The 19,898-nt window shown below is 41.2% G+C and overlaps 1 protein-coding gene across 1 annotated transcript in view; it reads right to left on the bottom strand.

Annotated features, from left to right (window-relative positions):
* The window catches only part of LOC115114168 (high affinity nerve growth factor receptor-like), a 40,081-nt gene extending 21,612 nt beyond the window's left edge, over window positions 1-18,469 (bottom strand). The window contains exons 1-7 of the mRNA XM_029642206.2: window positions 18,326-18,469; window positions 10,814-11,070; window positions 7,120-7,194; window positions 6,477-6,548; window positions 1,027-1,095; window positions 452-606; window positions 59-201 (exon numbers count right to left, since the gene is read on the bottom strand). Coding sequence (XP_029498066.2) covers window positions 59-201; window positions 452-606; window positions 1,027-1,095; window positions 6,477-6,548; window positions 7,120-7,194; window positions 10,814-11,070; window positions 18,326-18,469 — 915 coding nt within the window. The remainder of the gene's footprint in view (window positions 1-58; window positions 202-451; window positions 607-1,026; window positions 1,096-6,476; window positions 6,549-7,119; window positions 7,195-10,813; window positions 11,071-18,325) is intronic.
* Window positions 18,470-19,898: the final 1,429 nt, after the last annotated feature.

Here is a 19,898-nt window from a genome sequence, read left to right as displayed (position 1 = left end):
ACTGATTCTAGCTGGTTTTCCCCAATCAGTATGTCCAGGTGACATCATCACTCAGTACCTGTACAGTATAGCGAGACAGCAGTTTATTCGTGCGCCACCTCACTACAGGCACGGGCACTCCTGTCACCTGACACACAAATGTCAGGTTGCCTCCCTCCTGGACCTTGGTGTTGGCATGGACAATGGCAACCTCCGGTATAGCTGCAAAACAATGGACCAAGAATGGGTTGGAAAATCTATGGGCTGGACTGGGGTACTTAATATTGATAATGGTAATAGTAATCCAATGCCACTAATGCAATAAAGTCTAAAAAATCCTTGTCAGACTACTTCTACAGTGATTGAACTATACATGTATATGCTATTCATGCATATATTACTTAGTAATAATAAAGTAAAAACTTTTTTTTTACATCTCTGAACTGAGTAAAAATCTAGCAATTCAACTCACTGCAATTCTTCATCACTAAGGAGTCCAACCGTCGGGCATGGCCATTGGAGAGGCAGTGCAGCGGTTGGTTGTCAAGGTCACTGTGGTCGTTAAGCTGCCATCGCTGCAGCCAATGGATATCACAGGAGCACTCAAGGGGGTTGTCCCTCAAAACCCTGAAAGGGAACACAGAGAAAATTGGTCTGTTAAATCTGAAAGTTCTCCCAATCGTGAAACCTTCTTCTTCTTTCTAAAGGACTATACAAAGTATTCAAGGTAGTTATTATCAAAGACGCACACTGCAAATAGAACATTCTAGAATTTAAGAAAGAGGGGAGTGAATAGAGAGTAAAAACTCAACATTGAAAATAATTCATCAGTGAAATATGTGTTGAAAGTTCTCTGCAATCGGTTCCAAAACAGAGTGAAAGGGGTCTATGTTGCTCATACAAAGTGACCATCTTTGAGTTGATATTTCAGTCACAGGTTGACTAGTTGAAGAGAGTACAGAAGTGTTGTTCTGAGTGGTGTTTTACTCACAGGTTGACTAGTTGAAGAGAGTACAGAAGTGTTGTTCTGAGTGGTGTTTTACTCACAGGTTGAGCAGGGGAAGAAAATGGAACACCTTCCAACTGATATGCTCCAGGGAGTTAGATGCCAGGTTTCTGTGTGACACAATATGGCAACATCAACATCCATTCAACAGGACATTCAGCATATAAATGGCAAAAAATGAAAATACAGCATTATACATTTACATTTACATTTAAGTCATTTAGCAGACAATTTGTTGTTGAGCCTATGACCCCCCTTTCACCCATGTTGAGTTTTGCATAAGAATGGTCTGTGCACGGCAAACAACTCAATATTTAAAACAATTACCAGTATAAAAGGGATCGTTTTGTTTTTGCACTGTTTCCATATGCTCGTCTTTAGGTGTCCAGCGTATTAAGAGTCCTCACATTCACACACAAACAATCAGCGGTCATTACAGCCTTTCTGTTTGTTACATGTATTTGCTATATCTATTCCAATGAGTTTTTGTGTTCCACCGTGTGTCTGACACGTGTTGTTTTCTCAAATGCTGCCATAATGAGGACAAAAAATCCAAGTCTGTAATATACTTTTTTTTGGCGTTATCTATAATCATTTTTGGGATGAAGTAAATAAACATTCATCTGGAGAGATGGTTTTGTAAAAATGTATGTTTTAATGTTGTTGAAATAAATCATACTGAACTGATCCCAAGATATGACCACTCAGTGCAGAACAATGCGGACCTGCTTAGAATGACTCTCTGCGCGGACACATTGGTGCCTCCTGATGTACTCTGCTTAATTACCCAGGCAAGTCTTTTACATCAAGTGCTACATTCACCAACATCATTGGCGCACCTCTCGCTGTTGTCTCACTGTTCTGTACATTAGGTGATTAGTCCAAACACTTCTCTGAGACGGTGGTCATAATGCATGGTCATCGAACACTACTAGAGTGCTCGAGTTATATTAGCCCGATGATGCTGCTTCTACTTGTATGAGGAGAAAGGAGAACAGAATTTTACAATATCAAATATTGTGTATTAGGAGTATGAGGTTAATTCATTTGATAAAAAAAGCTTAAATATTGTGGGCGAATGGGGGCCTCCCGGGTGGCGGAGTGGTTAAGTGTGCTGTAGTGCAGCGCCAGCTGTGCCACCAGAGAGACTCTGGGTTCGCGCCCAGGCTCTGTCGTAACCGGCCGTGACAGGTCCGTGGGGCGACGCACAATTGGCCTAACGTCGCCCGGGTTAGGGAGGGTTTGGCCGGTAGGGAAATCCTTGTCTCATCGCGCACCAGCGTGGCGGGCTGGGCGCAGTGCGCCCAAGGTTGCACGGTGTTTCCTCCGACACACTGGCTTCCTTAAGAAGCAGTGGTTGGGTTGTGTATCGGAGGACTTTCAACCTTCATCTCTCCCGAGCCCGTACGGGAGTTGTAGCGATGAAACAAGACTAAACAATTGGATACCATGAAATTGGGCAGAAAAAGGGGTAGAAATTCAACAAAAAAATAAATAATATTGTGGGCGATTCAGAGACCTACTGTACATTCAGATGTGCTGCACTTTATTGTAAATCAAAAGAAAATGTGTATTTCTGAGGCATATCACTGCTTAGATATGTTGACGGCTCTGAAATGCTTCTGTGCTGGCAAAGGGTGTAAATAAAACCTCTCAGAAGATGACAGCGGACCACACTGGGGAGGCACCTCCTGCAACCGATACATATTCACTCTGGCAGGGCCAATGGGGGCCAGCAGGGGTTCAATTATTTGTTTTCCTCGCTCCCAAAAGTTCATGTCAGATGGGTTAGCCATTGTGTATCTCTTTAAACGTGCTGCAGATCACCATGACGGCTCTGAAATGCTTCTGTGCTGGCAAAGGGTGTAAATAAAACCTCTCAGAAGATGACAGCGGACCACACTGGGGAGGCACCTCCTGCAACCGATACATATTCACTCTGGCAGGGCCAATGGGGGCCAGCAGGGGTTCAATTATTTGTTTTCCTCGCTCCCAAAAGTTCATGTCAGATGGGTTAGCCATTGGGGCTTATCTATTACCAGCTCGATTCCTCCCGGGCCACAAGGGAAGGGAGGATGGCCGGGAATGGCAGCTGCTCCTAGCTGTGCTCACGCACAGTATCTTCATTTATGAACTGGGTGGTTCGAGCTGTGAATGCTGATTGGCTGACAGACGTGGTATATCAGACCGTATACCATGGGTATGAAAAAACATGTATTTTTACTGCTCTAGTTACGTTGGTAAGCAGTTTATAATAGCAATAAGGCACCTCAGGGGTTTGTGATATATGACCAATATACCACTCCGCGTTGTGTCGTGCATAAGAACAACCCTTAGCCGTGGTATATTGACCATATACCACACCTAAATATCTTAAGGAACAAGGAAGGGGGTGGAGGAGAAAATATCCTGGTATGTCTTGAGAAATTGCCCCCCAAGTATAGTATCAGAGCCCCTCCCATGGTCTCACCCATTTTGGGTGGCGCTCCCAATCTAAGAGACACATCTGTTACACCCCACAACCCCTGTCCTCGAAATATTGATTAAGCGATAATGGACCCTTAGTGGAGTGTATTTATTATGCAGCAGTTGTCGATAATCCACCAAAGTGAGCGAGTAAATGGTGACTGGTGGAAGTCTTCTCCGATTTCACCAGACCCCCCCCCCCCCCCCCCACCATCCCTGAACCCCATTCAGTACCCTTCCCTCTACACCCCCTCCTCCTCCTCCCAAACCGCCTGTCTTTCAGATAAACAACATCGGACATGTCACACATGTTTAGTAAGATAATGAGGACAAGATGGTGGAGACAAGGGTCAGCTACTGAAGGAGGGATGATTGGCATGGATACGGGCAGTATTGGGGAAGCTACCAATTACCTCACACTGTAAGAAGTTAACCAACACTAAAGCTACCGTCAAGAAAAACATAGTTTGTTTAACTAAAGTTACTTTGAAAAAGTAGTTTACTTCATCCAAACTACTTTATGTGAAAATTAACATATCTAAACCTGAAATGTCATAGACTGCAATTTGCAAGAACAGATCAATCTGGAGTCAGTTGTTAACAGAATTTGTCATTTATCCTATTGAAAACAAAAATTATGTTTTGAGTGACAATTAGGCAGGTCTGATGACGAAAAAGTAAGTAAATTCTTGCCTACTTCAACCATATTTTATTTTATTTTATTTAAAAGAAGTAGTGTGTATTTCCAGTAGTTAGCTACACCGCTACATGATAAAAAACTTAGGCTGGAGTCATTAAAACTTGTTTTTCAACCACTCCACACATTTCTTGTTAACAAACTATAGTTTTGGCAAGTCAATTTGGACATCTACTTTGTGGATGACACAAGTAATGTTTCCAACAATTGTTTACAGACAGATTATTTCACTTATAATTCACTGTATCACAATTCCAGTGGGTCAGAAGTTTACATACACTGACTGTGAGTTGACTGTGCCTTTAAACAGCTTGGAAAATTCCAGAAAATTATGTGATAGCTTTAGAAGCTTCTGATTTACATCATTTGAGTCAATTGGAGATGTACCTGTGGATGTATTTCAAGGCCTACCTTCAAACTCAGTCCCTCTTTGCTTGACATCATGGGAAAATTAAAAGAAATCAGCCAAGAACATTTTAGACCTCCACAAGTCTGGTTCATCCTTGGGAGCAATTTCCAAACACCTGAAGGTACCACGTTCTTCTGTACAAACAATAGTACGCAAGTATAAACACCATGGGACCACGCAGCAGTCATACCGCTCAAGAAGGAGACGCGTTCTGTCTCCTAGAGACAAATGTACTTTGGTGGGAAAAGTGAAAATCAATCCCAGAACAAAGACTGCTCCAAAACCGCCGTAATAAAAGCCTGACTACGGTTTGCAACTGCACATGGGGACAAAGACTGTACTTTTTGGAGAAATGTCCTCTGGTCTGATGAAACAAAAATAGAGCTGTTTGGCCATAATGACTATCGTTATGTTTGGAGGAAAAAGGGGGAGGCTTGCAAGCCAAAGAACACCATCCCAACCGTGAAGCACGGTGGTGGCAGCATCATGTTTTGGGGGTGCTTTGCTGCAGGAAGGACTGGTGCACTTCACAAAATTAATGACATCATGAGGTAGGAAAATTATGTGGATATATTGAAGCATCATCTCATTACATCAGTCAGGAAGTTAAAGCTTGGTTGCAAATGGGTCTTCCAAATGGACAATGACACCAAGCATACTTCCAAAGTTGTGGCAAAATGACTTAAGGACAACAGAGTCAAGGTATTGGCGTGGCCATCACAAAGCCCTGACCTCAACCCTATAGAAAATATGTGGCTAGAACTGAAAAAGTGTGTGTGAGCAAGGAGGCCTACAAACCTGACTCAGTTACACCAGCTCTGTCAGGAGGAGTGGGCCAAAATTCTCCCGACTTATTGTGGGAAACTTGTGGAAGGCTACCTGAAACATTTGACCCAAGTAAAACAATTTAAAGGCAATGCTACCAAGTACTAATTGAGTGTATGTAAACTTCTCACCCACTGGGAATGTGATGAAAGAAATAAAAGCTGAAAGAAATAATTCTCTCTGCTATTATTCTGACATTTCACATTCTTAAAATAAAGTGGTGATCCTAACTGACCTAAGACAGAGACTTTTTACTTGGATTAAATGTTAGGAATTGTGAAAAACTGAGTTGAAATGTATTTGGCTAAGTTGTATGTAAACTTCCGACTTCAACTGTAGTTAATCTACAACCATGTGCAAAATGTAGTTAAATTACTAGTTGTACAATGTAGTTCACTACTCCCCAACACTACATACGTGCAACACTAATGCTAGTTTGCTAGTTTCTAGTGTGCTGTACAATGTGTCTTTAGAAGGTAGTTGAAGGATTCCATTTGTGAGAAAGTTTGGATCACAGTGTTAGAAACACAAACATCAGAAAAGTAATCTACGATTCATCCATCAGTGTTTGTTTTTCTAATATAGTTGATTCAAACTTTTTAACAAGTGGAATCCAATTCATTTCAGTATGGTAAACGTGGTCCAATATGTTGTACATTGATTGTGACTACACTTGTAAAACAGGTTGGTCTACATTGTGTCAACCCAATCCTGTTAACTTTAAATTGAAATGGCATATTTCTTGTAAAACAAATTTAACACGCTGTTAGATCAGAGGTCAGAATCTGTCCCACATGACCCACTACTGTTGAGCCTCTGATAGTACACCAATGCATTCTGTGCCTAAATAAATTACACAGTGTTACTGTTGAATAAAATGGTATCAAATTAATTATGATTACATTTCAGTCATTTGAATTTGTATTCCAGCCTAAATCTATTGTTCTGCAGTTTTTATATTTTTGTATAATAAACTCAAGATCTCAATGCCCGGGAGACTTCCCCTTAATTGACAGCAACAAAGAGCCTGACCCAAGCATGGGTCGAGACATGACAAGGAAAGACAATCCCTTTGTAAAGCCAAGGACACTTACACATATTGGAGCTTGAGGTTGTGTTGGAAAGCATTCGCCGAGATGTACGCCAGCCTGCAGAACGTGACCGTGCTGGAGGGGGAAACACGACAGACAGATAAAAGACAGAACAGGAAGTGTGAATCACTGATTATGCTACTAGTTAGCCACAGTAAATCCATAGTGTGTATGTTAGCCAGTCTGTATTAGCTGTGTTAGCTAGCTCCAGACCATTTCCTTTCTTTGAATACGGAAGGTAATCAGAAGAAGGATTGAAATGAAATCACTGCACAGGACTGCAGGTCTCTGCTCAGAATAATGGCTAATGTGCAACACAGGAGGTTTACCCCCTTGATTGAAAGAGCCATAAAGGAAATTAAATGTTGAGTTGTAAAGTTTAGGACTGCAGATTGCTATAACAAGGTAGAGGGTATATTGGAGAGGGTGAATAGGGAGGGTGGAGTGTGGAGAAGACCCCTCCATCAATGACAGGACCAACCAAACATTTAAAGCCAAGTCAATCAAATCAACTGCTAGGTGTATTGTAGCACATTTCGCATATGTATGTATTTCATGCAGTAATACCAACAGACATCTACAAACATATTATCATACAACATTAGAGAAATTCTGTACATATGACATATTATGCAGGGTTACTCACAGATTCTTCAACTCTCTATAGTTGGCAAGGTCTACTTCTGTAATGTTCTCCAGGTCGGCTTGATTTTCGATGTAACTGGGCAAAGAAACAAAAAAGAAATACAATGACATTCAGAGTTGATTTGAGTAAAAAAAAAATTAAAGCAACAAAAAAAAATCTACTGAAAAGTAAAATACTAAAATACTGTCTAGGAACAATGAGCTTCACAGGCTTATTATAAGCAACAAAACAAAATGCTTGGAAAATTATCTTTATTGTTATCAATCATTTTTACCCACAGCAATCCAGGCAGAGCAGGACAGTTAATGTAATGACCAATACAAAAGGTTGTACATGTATTAAATGTGATGAAAGCCCTAAAAAGGTACTGAATTGACACAGTACAGCACTGTGTTATATTTCATAGTGAAATTCATGAGTGCATTGTCCAAACCATGGGCCTTTGTGGGCTAGAGCCTGACAACTGATAGCATAACCAGACCAACGCAGATGCAAAGAAAACTAAATCTACTGTAGAGAAGACTTGGAAAAACCATTTGTCTTCTTGCGAGACACTCATTTGACATTGCTGATGGTAAATTCTCTTCAATGAGTCATTGTCCACATTTCCAGACGCACCTATTATTTCACGAGGGGACAGTATGTCAACTCAACACTCATTTAACACAAGGTCACTTTGCCCTACTCTTGAACTACAGTATCTTGAACCTCTTTGTATATTCCATCGTAGAACAAAAATGTGCTATCTAGAACATAAAAGGGTTATTTGTCTGTCCCCATAGTATACAGTATAACCCTTTGAAGAACCCTTTCTGGTTCTAGGTATAACCCTTTTTGCGGTTCCGTGTAGAATCACTACACAGAGGGTTCTACATGAAAACCAAAAGGGTTCTTCTATGGGACAGCCGAAGAATCCCTTTGGAATCCTATTTTTCTAAGAGTGCACTGTACAGATGAAGGATCATAATTTGAGCCAGTTGGTTACAGCAGGAAAATCCTCTTGCAGCAAAAGGAAATGTGAATTATTATGCAGATTATAATTATTGGACATTTTTGTGGGGGTTGATACATTTTCCATAAGGGAAAATCAAGTCTGAAATGTCTACATGTGATTACAAACGTCAGAAGCCTTTTTAAACCTCCTGCATTGCAGAAAGGTTATCCTGCAACAGGTTAAGATCCTACATTTATACATGACGTGGCCAGAAATGGTACATTTTATATGGACTGTTATATATGATATTTATGATATTACTGTATCAATAACCAAAAGTAAAGCAGCATAAAAGGACCAAGGGGGAAACATTTTCCTCTACTTCAACAATTTTATCAAGAAGAATCCCAAGCTTTATCACATACTGTATAGCCAAATATGATAGCTTAAAAAAGCAGTACCCAACCCTTTTTCATGACAACACCTGGGAAATGTGTCATATATTTTCATTGGTATCTGGTTGACATGACGACCGATAACAAGATTACAACCAGGTGAAGACTTCTCTTTCTGATCACTAAAAATGTCCTTTTACATACAGTCAGTATACAACCTGACCATGACATCACTAAAGACATCAGCCAGACATCATTGCAGCCAGTTTTGCCCGCTGGGCAGTGCCCCAAACATCTCCATCACCAAATATTTCCTTCTTTAACAGTGAGGCACTACTGATTCAGTCTGTCACTACGCAACACAGATATTTATTTCACCCACGGAGCAGTAATGTAATTGCAGGACAGGTGGAATGAGAATCACCAATCGCCCCCCTGCTTATTGGATTGAGCCAAGTGGGTCATATTTCATCTAGCGTTCTCAGACGGGCATCCGCTGCGAATTGGCAAAATTTAATTTATAACTTAGTGCATGATGAATTTGGGCCCCTGTTCCACAGTTAATGGTTTCTTGTTTGTTCCCCTGAAACACACGCCGAAAGAGCAGCTCTTGGTTATTGATTGAATTGCTTAGAACTCTGCTGGAGTTCTAAAGTAACAAGTTAAGCCACAGGTACTGATATATATATATATATATATATATATATATATATATATATATATAGAGAGAGAGAGAGAGAGAGAGAGAGAAGTAGAGGCATAGAGGGAGAAAGTTCAGTACTAGCTGGACATGCTGCAGATGCAGTCTCTCCCTTAACGAGCTAGATTGAGTGTTAATTGTTGAGAGCAGTAGAGAGGAACAAAGACAGAACAGCATGAGATTACAGTAAACAGCATTTAGTTCTGTGTTCCATTTTCAGTACTGTATAGCCTAAGTATAACAGCCATTTTCCAATTCTCTGAAAAGAGTGGATAGAGCTGTGTACTGTAAAGTAACAGATAATTGCTTAAAGATCAATTTTCCAACTTTTGTATATTTTCAGCCAGTTTTGAAAGTGGTGCTCATGAACTAAAAGTGGTCCCTGTTTTTGTGTGTACTACATCATCCAATTGTGTCCTATGTCATCCATTTTGTGGGATATCATCTGAATGGTGTGATGTGTAACAAATCCAATTCATGCCATATGAATCTGGATCCCGTAGCGCCTCTTTAAGTGGAGTGTACTGTGTACCCTTTAAAATATTATATGTGTCTCTTCTATGCAGTTTTACTTAAGTATGTATAATCTGTTGGTTAATAGTCCTTCGGGGAACCACAAGCCTCCTTCACAACCACATGTTCTCAATGGGTTTGTGAGGATGACCCTCACCAGGCAAGGATGTATGTTTCTGAACACCTTGCTGCTATAGTGCCTCTATGATACATGATGGGGAAGAGTCTGTTTGCAGTCACCAAGGCAGAGTATCAGTGAAGCAGTGTCAATATCAGCACAATCCCACAGAGCTGATCACTCCACTACCACCAACTCTGCTCTTATCGACAGTGTTCTCTTACAGCGCATCGCGCCCCAGTACAGCCCGTGCGAAACCACCAGACACAAGATCAAACAGCCTCTGTAACCCCAACTCAAAAAAGGGGGAGTTCAATTTGATGAGTTCATGGAGTGGAATTTGTTCACTGGAAACAGAAATTGAGAAACTCCAGTTGTGCAAATCATGGAAAGAGGACTAGGAGTAGAATTCTCTGATAAGATGTAAGACGGATAATCTCTGAATACTTTGATACATACTCTTTGAATCTCATGGACTTTTCATCTTTAATAATTGTAATAACAGTCCTGTGAAACTTCCCAAGAAGTGCCTGCACAGAGTGTCTTTTACCAATCTAATTTGCAGAAGCAATCATCAAAGCAAGAACACCATTTCAAATGGTCAAAGTTTCAAAGTCCGTTATCTAACCAGCTCATCACCATACTAACACACACTGAAGGCCGGTGGCTATACAAAATGTACTCAATCCATAGGGTCAAGTAACTCTCCATGAAAATGAATGGAAACCAATCACCTTGATTAAACTCTATACTGGACTATATTCACCATCTCCTATTAAGACATGTATTTGTTGTTCCATGCCCAGCATTGCTTCAAACAGCTCTAGCCGGTCACGCAACCAACATCAGATCAGCAAAGCAATGGATTAACCATTATGCCAACCCAACTCATTATTCACTCTACCAGACATCCCATCCAAGACGGAGCCAACAGATAGATAAGCAAAACATGAGCACTTGACAAACACACACAACAAACCCAGCAGAACCAATCAACCAACCAAGCAACCATCCATTAAACCTACTGCACTCACATTTCCGTGACATTCTCGCTCTCCTGTAGTGCCAACATGGGTATAGTGGCAATGCCATTGGGCTCCAGGCACTGTAGCATGGCGAAGGAGCACCGGCAGGCGGATGGGCACCCTCCCAGGGCTGGCACCGCCAGGGTGATTGCCAGTAGTACCAGGGCCAGTGGGGCTGCCCATTGAGCAGAACCCACAGCCATGATGATGGAGATGGTGGAAAAGCAGCTCAGAGAGTTGTCAGTGCAGACTGAGACAGCGTAGGACTAAACAGGAGAATAGACTGGGAGGTTCCACACACAGCAGATCTTCTCTGGGCTGACTCGCAGGGTTGTGATCCCAGCCAGGAGACTCTGGTACTGAGCCACAGGAGTAGCTAGCAGCAGGAGCAAGGCAGACAAGGGACCCTGGGGATGCTGGTAGGCTCAGCCTCCCCACCGTCACCCCCTTCTCCCTCTCTCTCTGTCTCTCTCTCTCTCATTCTCTCTCTTTCTCTCTTTCGGAGGGAGGGGCAAGGCAGGCCATTAGTTGACTGTGTGGGAGAGCCACTGTCACCAGACAAAGAGATGAGATGGGATGATGGTGATATGATCTTTTGCCTCTGAGTGAGATGTCTCCTGTCCCACCAGTGGTTGCAGGTGTGAGACAACTAAGAAGTCAGGACTCTTGGGTACCAACCAGTCTCATGCAGTGAAGATGGTTGCAAATGGTGAATCCGTCTATCTGCATGGGTTTATGAATGAGGTTACTTCCCTTGTAGGTTTGTGAGATCAGAGCTAATAAGGGATTTAGTGGTGGTTGTGGACAAATCGGGGAAGATACAATACTAGGAAACCCTAGTCAACACAACAGGCTATGACGCTGTCAATCACTTTTTGACAGGGTTATTATTTCATGTAATTATTTCATTCATTTACAAAGGGGTAATTGTTACATTACTTTATGTAACAATGTGTAATAATCAAGCATTCCTATTGGACGATTAATGTACGTATAATGTGATTTTTAATTGTGTATTAAAACCCCCTTGTTTTTGTGTTCCAGGCGGACTCCCACAGAAAGTGATGCAGTCCAGAGGCATGGTGGATCCATGTTGCAACAGAGCTTAAGGCTGACATGTTTCATTAGAGCACATGGCAAATGTACTGTGTGCTGTATGACTAAGTGATAATGGACTCCTGCCTGCTGGCTGGTGTTGCTGCTTGTGTCCCTTTTTGTTTGGTTTGTAAGTTGTATGATGGTTTTTTACTAACATGGATTTTAAGCTAAACGTAAGAGAAAAGGATGTTTATGTAAATGAAATATGGAGGCGATGAAATCGAATTGAATTGAAAAACTGTGTGCTGAAACCTTGGCAAACACCAATCCTTAAAATAAATGGGTTTAACCGTTCCTTTTGTTGTTTGCCTCTGCTTTCACACTGCCTGCTCAACCCAGACCCAGAACCTGTCACTTTTCTACCTTGTGACATAGTCATAAGACAGGGTTAGCATGATTAGCTGTAAACCTCTTGTCGGAATATCATTTGTAAAGATGACATCATGGCTCAAATATTTCTCGTCAGAATGTTACTCAAGGAATGCTAAAATAGCTCACTGCAATCGCGCAGAGACATCATGTAGAATTAGCATTACTTGTGGCCCTCCATCTCTTGGCGTCTATGAGACGGAGCCAATTCTTACCCCAGGGACAAATAGTATGCCCCACCCCCATCCCTCTTAGTCACCATACACATGAATAAGGTCATAGTGTCCTGACCACAATTACCAGCTATAAGCTGAATTGCCATTTCTGCTGCAGTAGTCAGGAGATAGTGATGGCTCAGTACTTCCTCCCTACTCTCCATACTTTTACTGAGCTCAGCTAGTAAGATGGGAAGGCAAGAAGCTTCTTCACCACGGAAGTGTTCTAGTGGAGTAGATAAATGTGTAGCATAGTGTTTGATGTGTGAAATATGACATTGAGCATACAGAATGCTTTGTACCAACCATTATTAATGCATGGTTTGATACCAAAGTAAAGAAGACTTGAAGTGAAACTTAATTAAATGAGTTAATGTTTTTCAACAGTGGTTTGGTTTATTTTCTTTTAAGTGGCAGTTTGTGTGGCAGCGTACATGTCTGTTTGCATTGAAATGAGGAATGCTTATGCAAAGGAATGCTTATGCATCATATTCCATATTCTCTGAACATAAGAAAATATAGAGAATACATATAGTTTCTTATTTCTGTTTGAGCTAATGTTCCAAATCTATGATGGAGTTAGGTATAGGAAGTCTCCAATAATCAAGGGCAGTGCAGGGTATACTGAATAAAGCAGCCAATCAGAACAATGGGTAATCAAATTAAGGACAAATAGTCAATATTCACCACGCCGACACCTCATCAAGGACCTCAAAGCATCACAGAGGACGTCCTAAGGATATTAGGTAACATTCCCGTTGGATCCCTTTTAGGTTTCAGTGAGATGTTATCTAACTGAAGTTCTGAAAACGTTCTAGGAACATTGAAGCTCCAATGCAGCCGTTTTAATCTCAATATCAAATCATTTCTGGGTAACAATTAAATAACTTTTGTGACTGTTTTCAATTAAAATGGTCAAAAAGAAGCAAAAATTGCATCTTAGCAAAGGACAATTTCTCAATCAATAATTTTGCTATGACGTTATGGGAGTGGTCAGAGTTGGAAGGGGGAAACTGAAAACTAGCTGTTATTGGCAGAGAGGTTTGGAATTCTCTTTCTCATTGATATATTAACTAATTTACCACATGGTGATGTCACCATGGAAAGCCAAAACTCCATCCCACCAAAACAGGCAGAAATGTAAGGGCGGTCTTTTCAAACAGCTCTTACACTTAAAGGGTATTATCATAATTTTCACAGTATTATTCCAACCTCATAGTGTGGAAATATACGCTCAGTGGCCCCGTTTATTAGGTTACACCCATCTAGTTCTAGGTCAGATTTACCTTGGCCTTCAGAACAGCCTAAAATCTTTGGGGCAAGGAAACATTGCTCAATTGGAATCAAGGGACCTAATGTGTGCCAGGAAAACAATCCGCACACCACTACACCACCACCATCAGCCTGTACCATTGACACCAGGTATGATGGGGCCATGAACTTATGCTGCTTACACCAAATCCTGACTCTGCCATCAGCATGATGCAACAGGAACCGGGATTTTGTCGGACCAGGCAATGTTTTTCCACTCCTCAATTGTCCAGTGCTGGTGATCATGTGCCCGCTTCTTCTTGTTTTTAGCTGATAGGATTGGGACCCTGTGTGGTCATCTGCTGCAATTGAGTACCACAGTATGAGTCTGTGGAGTCCTAGCGGTAAAACCCAGAAATGGTTCCAATCATTTTTTCGTTGGTGATTTTAGAACTACTTCATATAAGGTCAGTGTTTCGTGTTTACCCTGGCGTGACGTTTTGATATCCATGCAAATCTCTCTCGGACCAGGTAACGTTTATCAATATATTTGCCTGTAATTACCCCACAAATTGAAATGCTAATTAGCCTCCAATGTGGCTAGCATACAGAACTACACATCTTGCCGCAAGCTTTGACATCATCTCTCAATGCAAACTCTTCGACAAGTAGCAAGTAGATATTATAGCCTTTTTAGTTTCTTGTGTAAATAATTAATAGTGTTTCTCGTGTGTATTCTTGTTTAGCATTTTCAAATGACCTTTTAATTACTCTCTGGCCTTTGTAGCGAACTAGCTAACCTTAGGGTCTCTCTGTCGATCGGAAGCAAGGATGGTTCTGTGCTATGTACCGGATTGTAACCACTACTCCGATAAGCACATGTGCATTTTACCATTTTCCATCCTCTGTAAGCGAGAGGTGTCGCTGGAGCCGTGTTATAAGGTAAACCTTGTTTGCTAGCTGCTAACAATCCATTTTGGTTAGGACAAAGATCTGTAGTTAGCTAGGTTCTTATGAAAATTAGCTAGATATACCCACCAGCTGTAGTTGTTCAATGCCCATTACCTTCCTTACAAGTAAAAAGAAAACTAGCATAGGCTAGCATAATGACTGTTTACAGATGCACACAGACCAGCCTTATTTATTAAACTTACGTTAACTACATTACTTTAGTTGGCTGCTTTGAGCAAAACCTGTATGTAATATAACTTATTCTGGGAGCCTAGTGTGTGTGTGTATGAACTATGTGGAATATTCCCGTGAAAACTAGGTACTGACAGGAGGATCATTACGAGTCTGTCAGAGGTCGTCACGCTGGATGGGGATAATGATGGAGGCTTGGTGGTCCACGCAACGAAAGAAGCAGGTGTCCCTTCCAGTGATGTGGAGTTGACCTTGGACCTGTTGCAAGTAAGGATGGTCTTCACGGAGGATGTAAGACCCTCCCTACTTGACTTCACTGCCTCTTCAATGGTAAGGTCCCTTGCACCTTGCACCATGCACTTGACCTCCACTACTGCTGTGATGCCCACCAGACCATTCACTGAGGCACCCAGGATCCCAGACCCTGTGACCTAAAGACCTGACCCCTGCACATCCATCCCTGTAGCCATTTTGAATTCCTTGATGTCCTCCTCTTCGTTATGTGAGCCCCACTTTACAGACAACACCCCATCCAATGACTATGAACACCTTGAAATGCATTAGATGTAAGAAATGTGCTATATAAATAAATTTTGATTTGATTGATGACATTACAGCTGTAGAAATTTTTATAAACTGTAATTTTGTGCATTTTTTCCATAAACTTTTAATTGATAACTTGGGATTTTATCACTTGACATATCAATCATATAGTGGGATCCTATAAATCAAGACTGTGTGAATGCATGTACCCCTCGAATTAATACAGTTGAAGTCAGAAGTTTACATACACCTTAGCCAAATACATTTCAACTCAGTTTTTCACAATTTCTGACATTTAATCCCAGTAAAAATGCCCTGTCTTATGTCAGTTAGGATCACTGCTTTATTTTAAGAATGTGAAATGTCAGAATAATAGTAGAGAGAATGATTTATTTAAGCTTTTATTACTATCATCACATTCCCAGTGGGCCAGAAGTTTACATACACTCCATTAGTATTTGGTAGCATTGCCTTTAAATGGTTTAACTTGGGTCAAACATTTCGGGTAGCCTTCCACAACCTTCCCACAATACTTTGGGTGAATTTTGGCCCATTCCTCCCGACAGAGCTGGTGTAACTGAGTCAGGTTTGTAGGCCTCCTTGCTCGCACACGCTTTTTCAGTTCTGCCCACAGATTTTCTGTAGGCTTGAGGTCAGGGCTTTGTGATGGCCACTCCAATACCTTGACTTTGTTGTCCTTAAGCCATTTTGACACAACTTTGGAAGTATGCTTGGTGTCATTGTCCATTTGGAAGACCCATTTGCGACCAAGTTTTAACTTCCTGACTGATGTAATGAGATGATGCTTCAATATATCCACATGATTTTCCATGATGCCATCTATTTTGTGAAGTGCACCAGTCCCTCCTGCAGCAAAGCACCCCCACAACATGATGCTGCCACCCCCGTGCTTCACGGTTGGGATGGTATTCTTCTGCTTGCAAGCCTCTCCCTTTTTCCTCCAAACATAATGATAGTCATTATGGCAAAACAGTTCTATTTTTGATTCATCAGACCAGAGGACATTTCACCAAAAAGTACGATCTTTGTCCCCGTGTGCAGTTGCAAACCGTAGTCTGTCTTTTTTATGGCGGTTTTGGAGGAGTGGCTTCTTCCTTGCTGAGCAGCCTTTCAGGTTATGTCGATATAGGACTTTTTATTTTATTTTGGATATAGATACTTTTGTACTTGTTTCCTCCAGCATCTTCACAAAATCCTTTGCTGTTGTTCTGGGATTGATTTGCACTTTTCACACCAAAGCACATTCATCTCTAGGAGACAGAACATGTCTCCTTCCTGAGCGGTAATGACAGCTGCGTGGTCCCATGGTGTTAATACTTGCGTGCTGTTGGTTGTGCAGATGAACGTGGTACCTTCAAGCGTTTGGAAATTTCTCCAAAGAGTTTGAAGGTAGGCCTTGTAATACATCCACAGGTACACCTCCAATTGACTCAAATTATGTCAATTAGACTATCACAAGCTTCTAAATTCATGACATAGTTTTCTTGAATTTTCCAAGCTGTTTAAAGGCACAGTCAACTTAATGTATGTAAACTTCTGACCCACTGGAATTGTGAAACAGTGAATTTTAAGTGATATAATCTGTATGTCAACAACTGTTGGAAAAGGACTTGTGTCATGCACAAAGTAGATGTCCTAACCGACTTGCCAAAACTATAGTTTGTTAACAAGACATTTGTGGAGTGGTTGAAAAACGAGTTTTAATGACTCCAACCTAAGTGTATGTAAACTTCCGACTTCAACTGTAAATACTGTGCCTTTGAAGATTTGTCTCTGGTTATGAAACTATAATACAGGCTAGATGTCTAGACAAAGTCCATTTTGAATATCAATAGCTTTTTTTTCATCAATGACAACATACTAGAACTGAGTTATCACTCATCGAAGTCTGGTATCCGGGGTAACCTGGTTAATGATTTTATCACTGATTAGGTGGCTCTTTTGTTGTAGAATGTTGACAGGTGTATAGAACACATTGGATTGCTAAGATGCTCAAACTTAACTTAATAGCTAAACTCACAGACACAGGATAAATTTGAGCCCTCATGCTGCCCCTGACCAAACCGGTAAGTTGTCTCTCACAATAGCTGCACTTCTCCACATGGCCAGACTTATAGTGGTCTTCTCCCCTTTTAATGCTCTCATGCTCATCCTTGAAAAATGCCCTAAAGGTCTGAAATAGACACAGAAGTCGACATACTGTACAAACAATAATCTAGGCAAAGTAGAATTTATTTGATCTACTGCTCTGCTAACTAGCTAGCGAAAGTGTAGTCAGTGACTAGCTAAGACAGAGAAAATGGGACTTCAGTTCATGGATTGGGCACATAAGGTCTTTGGGCAAAAAGGTCTCTGATTTTGCTGTTGAACGGTAGCTGACAGTGTCGGCTAGAGATGACGTGCAGGAGCTTTGGAGCTTCCTTCAGGAATCTGTAGTCTTGCTGAGGTCTTCTCTGTTTCTAATTAGCATTTCGAATTTTTGAGAGTAAATTGAGGGGAATATATTAGGAAACTCACCTTGTCCGAGAGAGAATTACAAAGCTATCAAAATGTCACACCAGGGTAAGCCTACACGAAACACAGACCTTATATGAAGTAGTTCCAAAATTCCCAGATGTAAAAATGAATGGGGAAAAAACGATTGGAACCATTACCGGGTTTTACCTCTAGGTTTTATGGGTATTATAATGAGTCCACTGTGCCGGACTATAGCCCACCCGTGACAAGGGCGAACGAGTTGTGCATTCCAAGATGCCGTTCTGCACACCACTGTTGTAGTGCGCATTGTTGTAGTGAGCCGTTATTTGCATGTTTGTGACCCACCTTTTAGCTTGAAAGGTTTCTTGCCATTCTCTCTCATCAACTAGCTGTTTTTGCCCACAGGACTGCTGATGACTGGATGTGTTTTGTTTGTTGAGCCTGAAAAGCCCAGGAGCCCGGCCATTTCTGAGATACTAGAACCGGCACGCCTGGCACCGACGATCATGCCACACTCAAAGTCTCTTAGGTCACTTGTTTTACCCATTCCAACGTTCAATTGAATAGTAACTGAATGCCTCGATGCCTGTCTGCCTGCTTTATATAGCAATTCTTGTGAATGGGGTGGTGTACCTAATAAACTGGCCACTGAGTGTATATAAAACATGATGTTTTAAAGGCCCAATGCACTGGGCTTTTAAAACATGACGTTTACCTCAGGACCATAAGGGGACTTTTAATACAGGTCCCGGCTTGGTCACAAGAAAAGATTGACCTTGTCCCCATTTGGTCACTTCATAATGACATCTTCATAACCGTGCTCTCTGATTGGTCCCTTCATACTGTAGTAAACGAAGGAAAGACTTCCAGGGGACCATGATACAAGGTCCTGCGAACGTCCTAAAAACATCCCGGGGACGAGGAAAATACAGTGGTCCATGACACAACATCCTGACAACTTTTGGCGACCATTTCAGAACGTTCTGGGGACGTCCTAACAACAAATTTTTGTTCCTGGTTCTGTCATTGACCTGTTTGAACTCGTTTTATTCATCTCAGTAGTGTATATTAATTTCCATTTATAAAAAGTGGAAGAGGTTTCTTCCTCATTTTCTTATCAATTAGAAATAGGTGGTCACTTTTAGGTAAGAAAAGGTTATTAATAACCTACATGTATTTTTTATAATAACCGACTTATTTTTTTATAATATACTATTAGATTACTATGTTCATGCATCATGAAGATCGATGGTCAAATATGTATTAATGGCTGCCTTCACTCCCATGAATCCATCTTCCTCCTGTCATGTCAAACATAACCACGGTGGTTTGGACATCACTCATTCAAAATGGACTTGGTCACTGTGGTGCATATTGTAGGTTTGGACCCAGGTCTAGACCAACCATCACCTTATCCATGAAACCATGTGTAGTTAGACCATCCCTGAACAGCCCCACTCTGTCTCTCTCACACACTCTTTCTCCCTCTAGCTTTTTACCATTATTCTACAAATTACTGTTCCATTAGATTCAATTACATTATGAAATGCTTGCTCCTTGAAAGCCTCACAGGCTCACACCTGCTAATTAAGTGCTCTCATGTAAATGAGAGTTTTACCAAAGCTTTTGCATATTCTTCGGGAAGCATTAGCTAATTGAGTGGAATGACACGTTCGTTGTCTTGAAACTCAAATGAATAGCCACGATCCAAGACATAACCATAAGCAACAATAATTAAGAGCAATGAAAGGTATGGCAATATACAGTATATTAACTATTAATATGCATCTGTAATCCATTATTATATCTTGATCTCTCCTGGGTTATTAAAGCAATCCCATACATCCTCTGAAACTTTACCGAAGCACAGATGAATTCACGGCTGTTGAAATGGAGGGCAGAGAGATAGAGAAAGGGAGAGCGAGAGAGAAAGAAAGAGAGAGAGAAAGGGAGAAACAGAGAAAGAGAGGGAGAAA

The sequence above is a fragment of the Oncorhynchus nerka genome, linkage group LG3, assembly GCF_034236695.1.
Source record: "Oncorhynchus nerka isolate Pitt River linkage group LG3, Oner_Uvic_2.0, whole genome shotgun sequence".
NCBI lineage: Eukaryota > Metazoa > Chordata > Actinopteri > Salmoniformes > Salmonidae > Oncorhynchus > Oncorhynchus nerka.
Note: the sequence above shows the minus strand (reverse complement) of the source record. Positions and strands in the feature narration are given on the sequence as shown.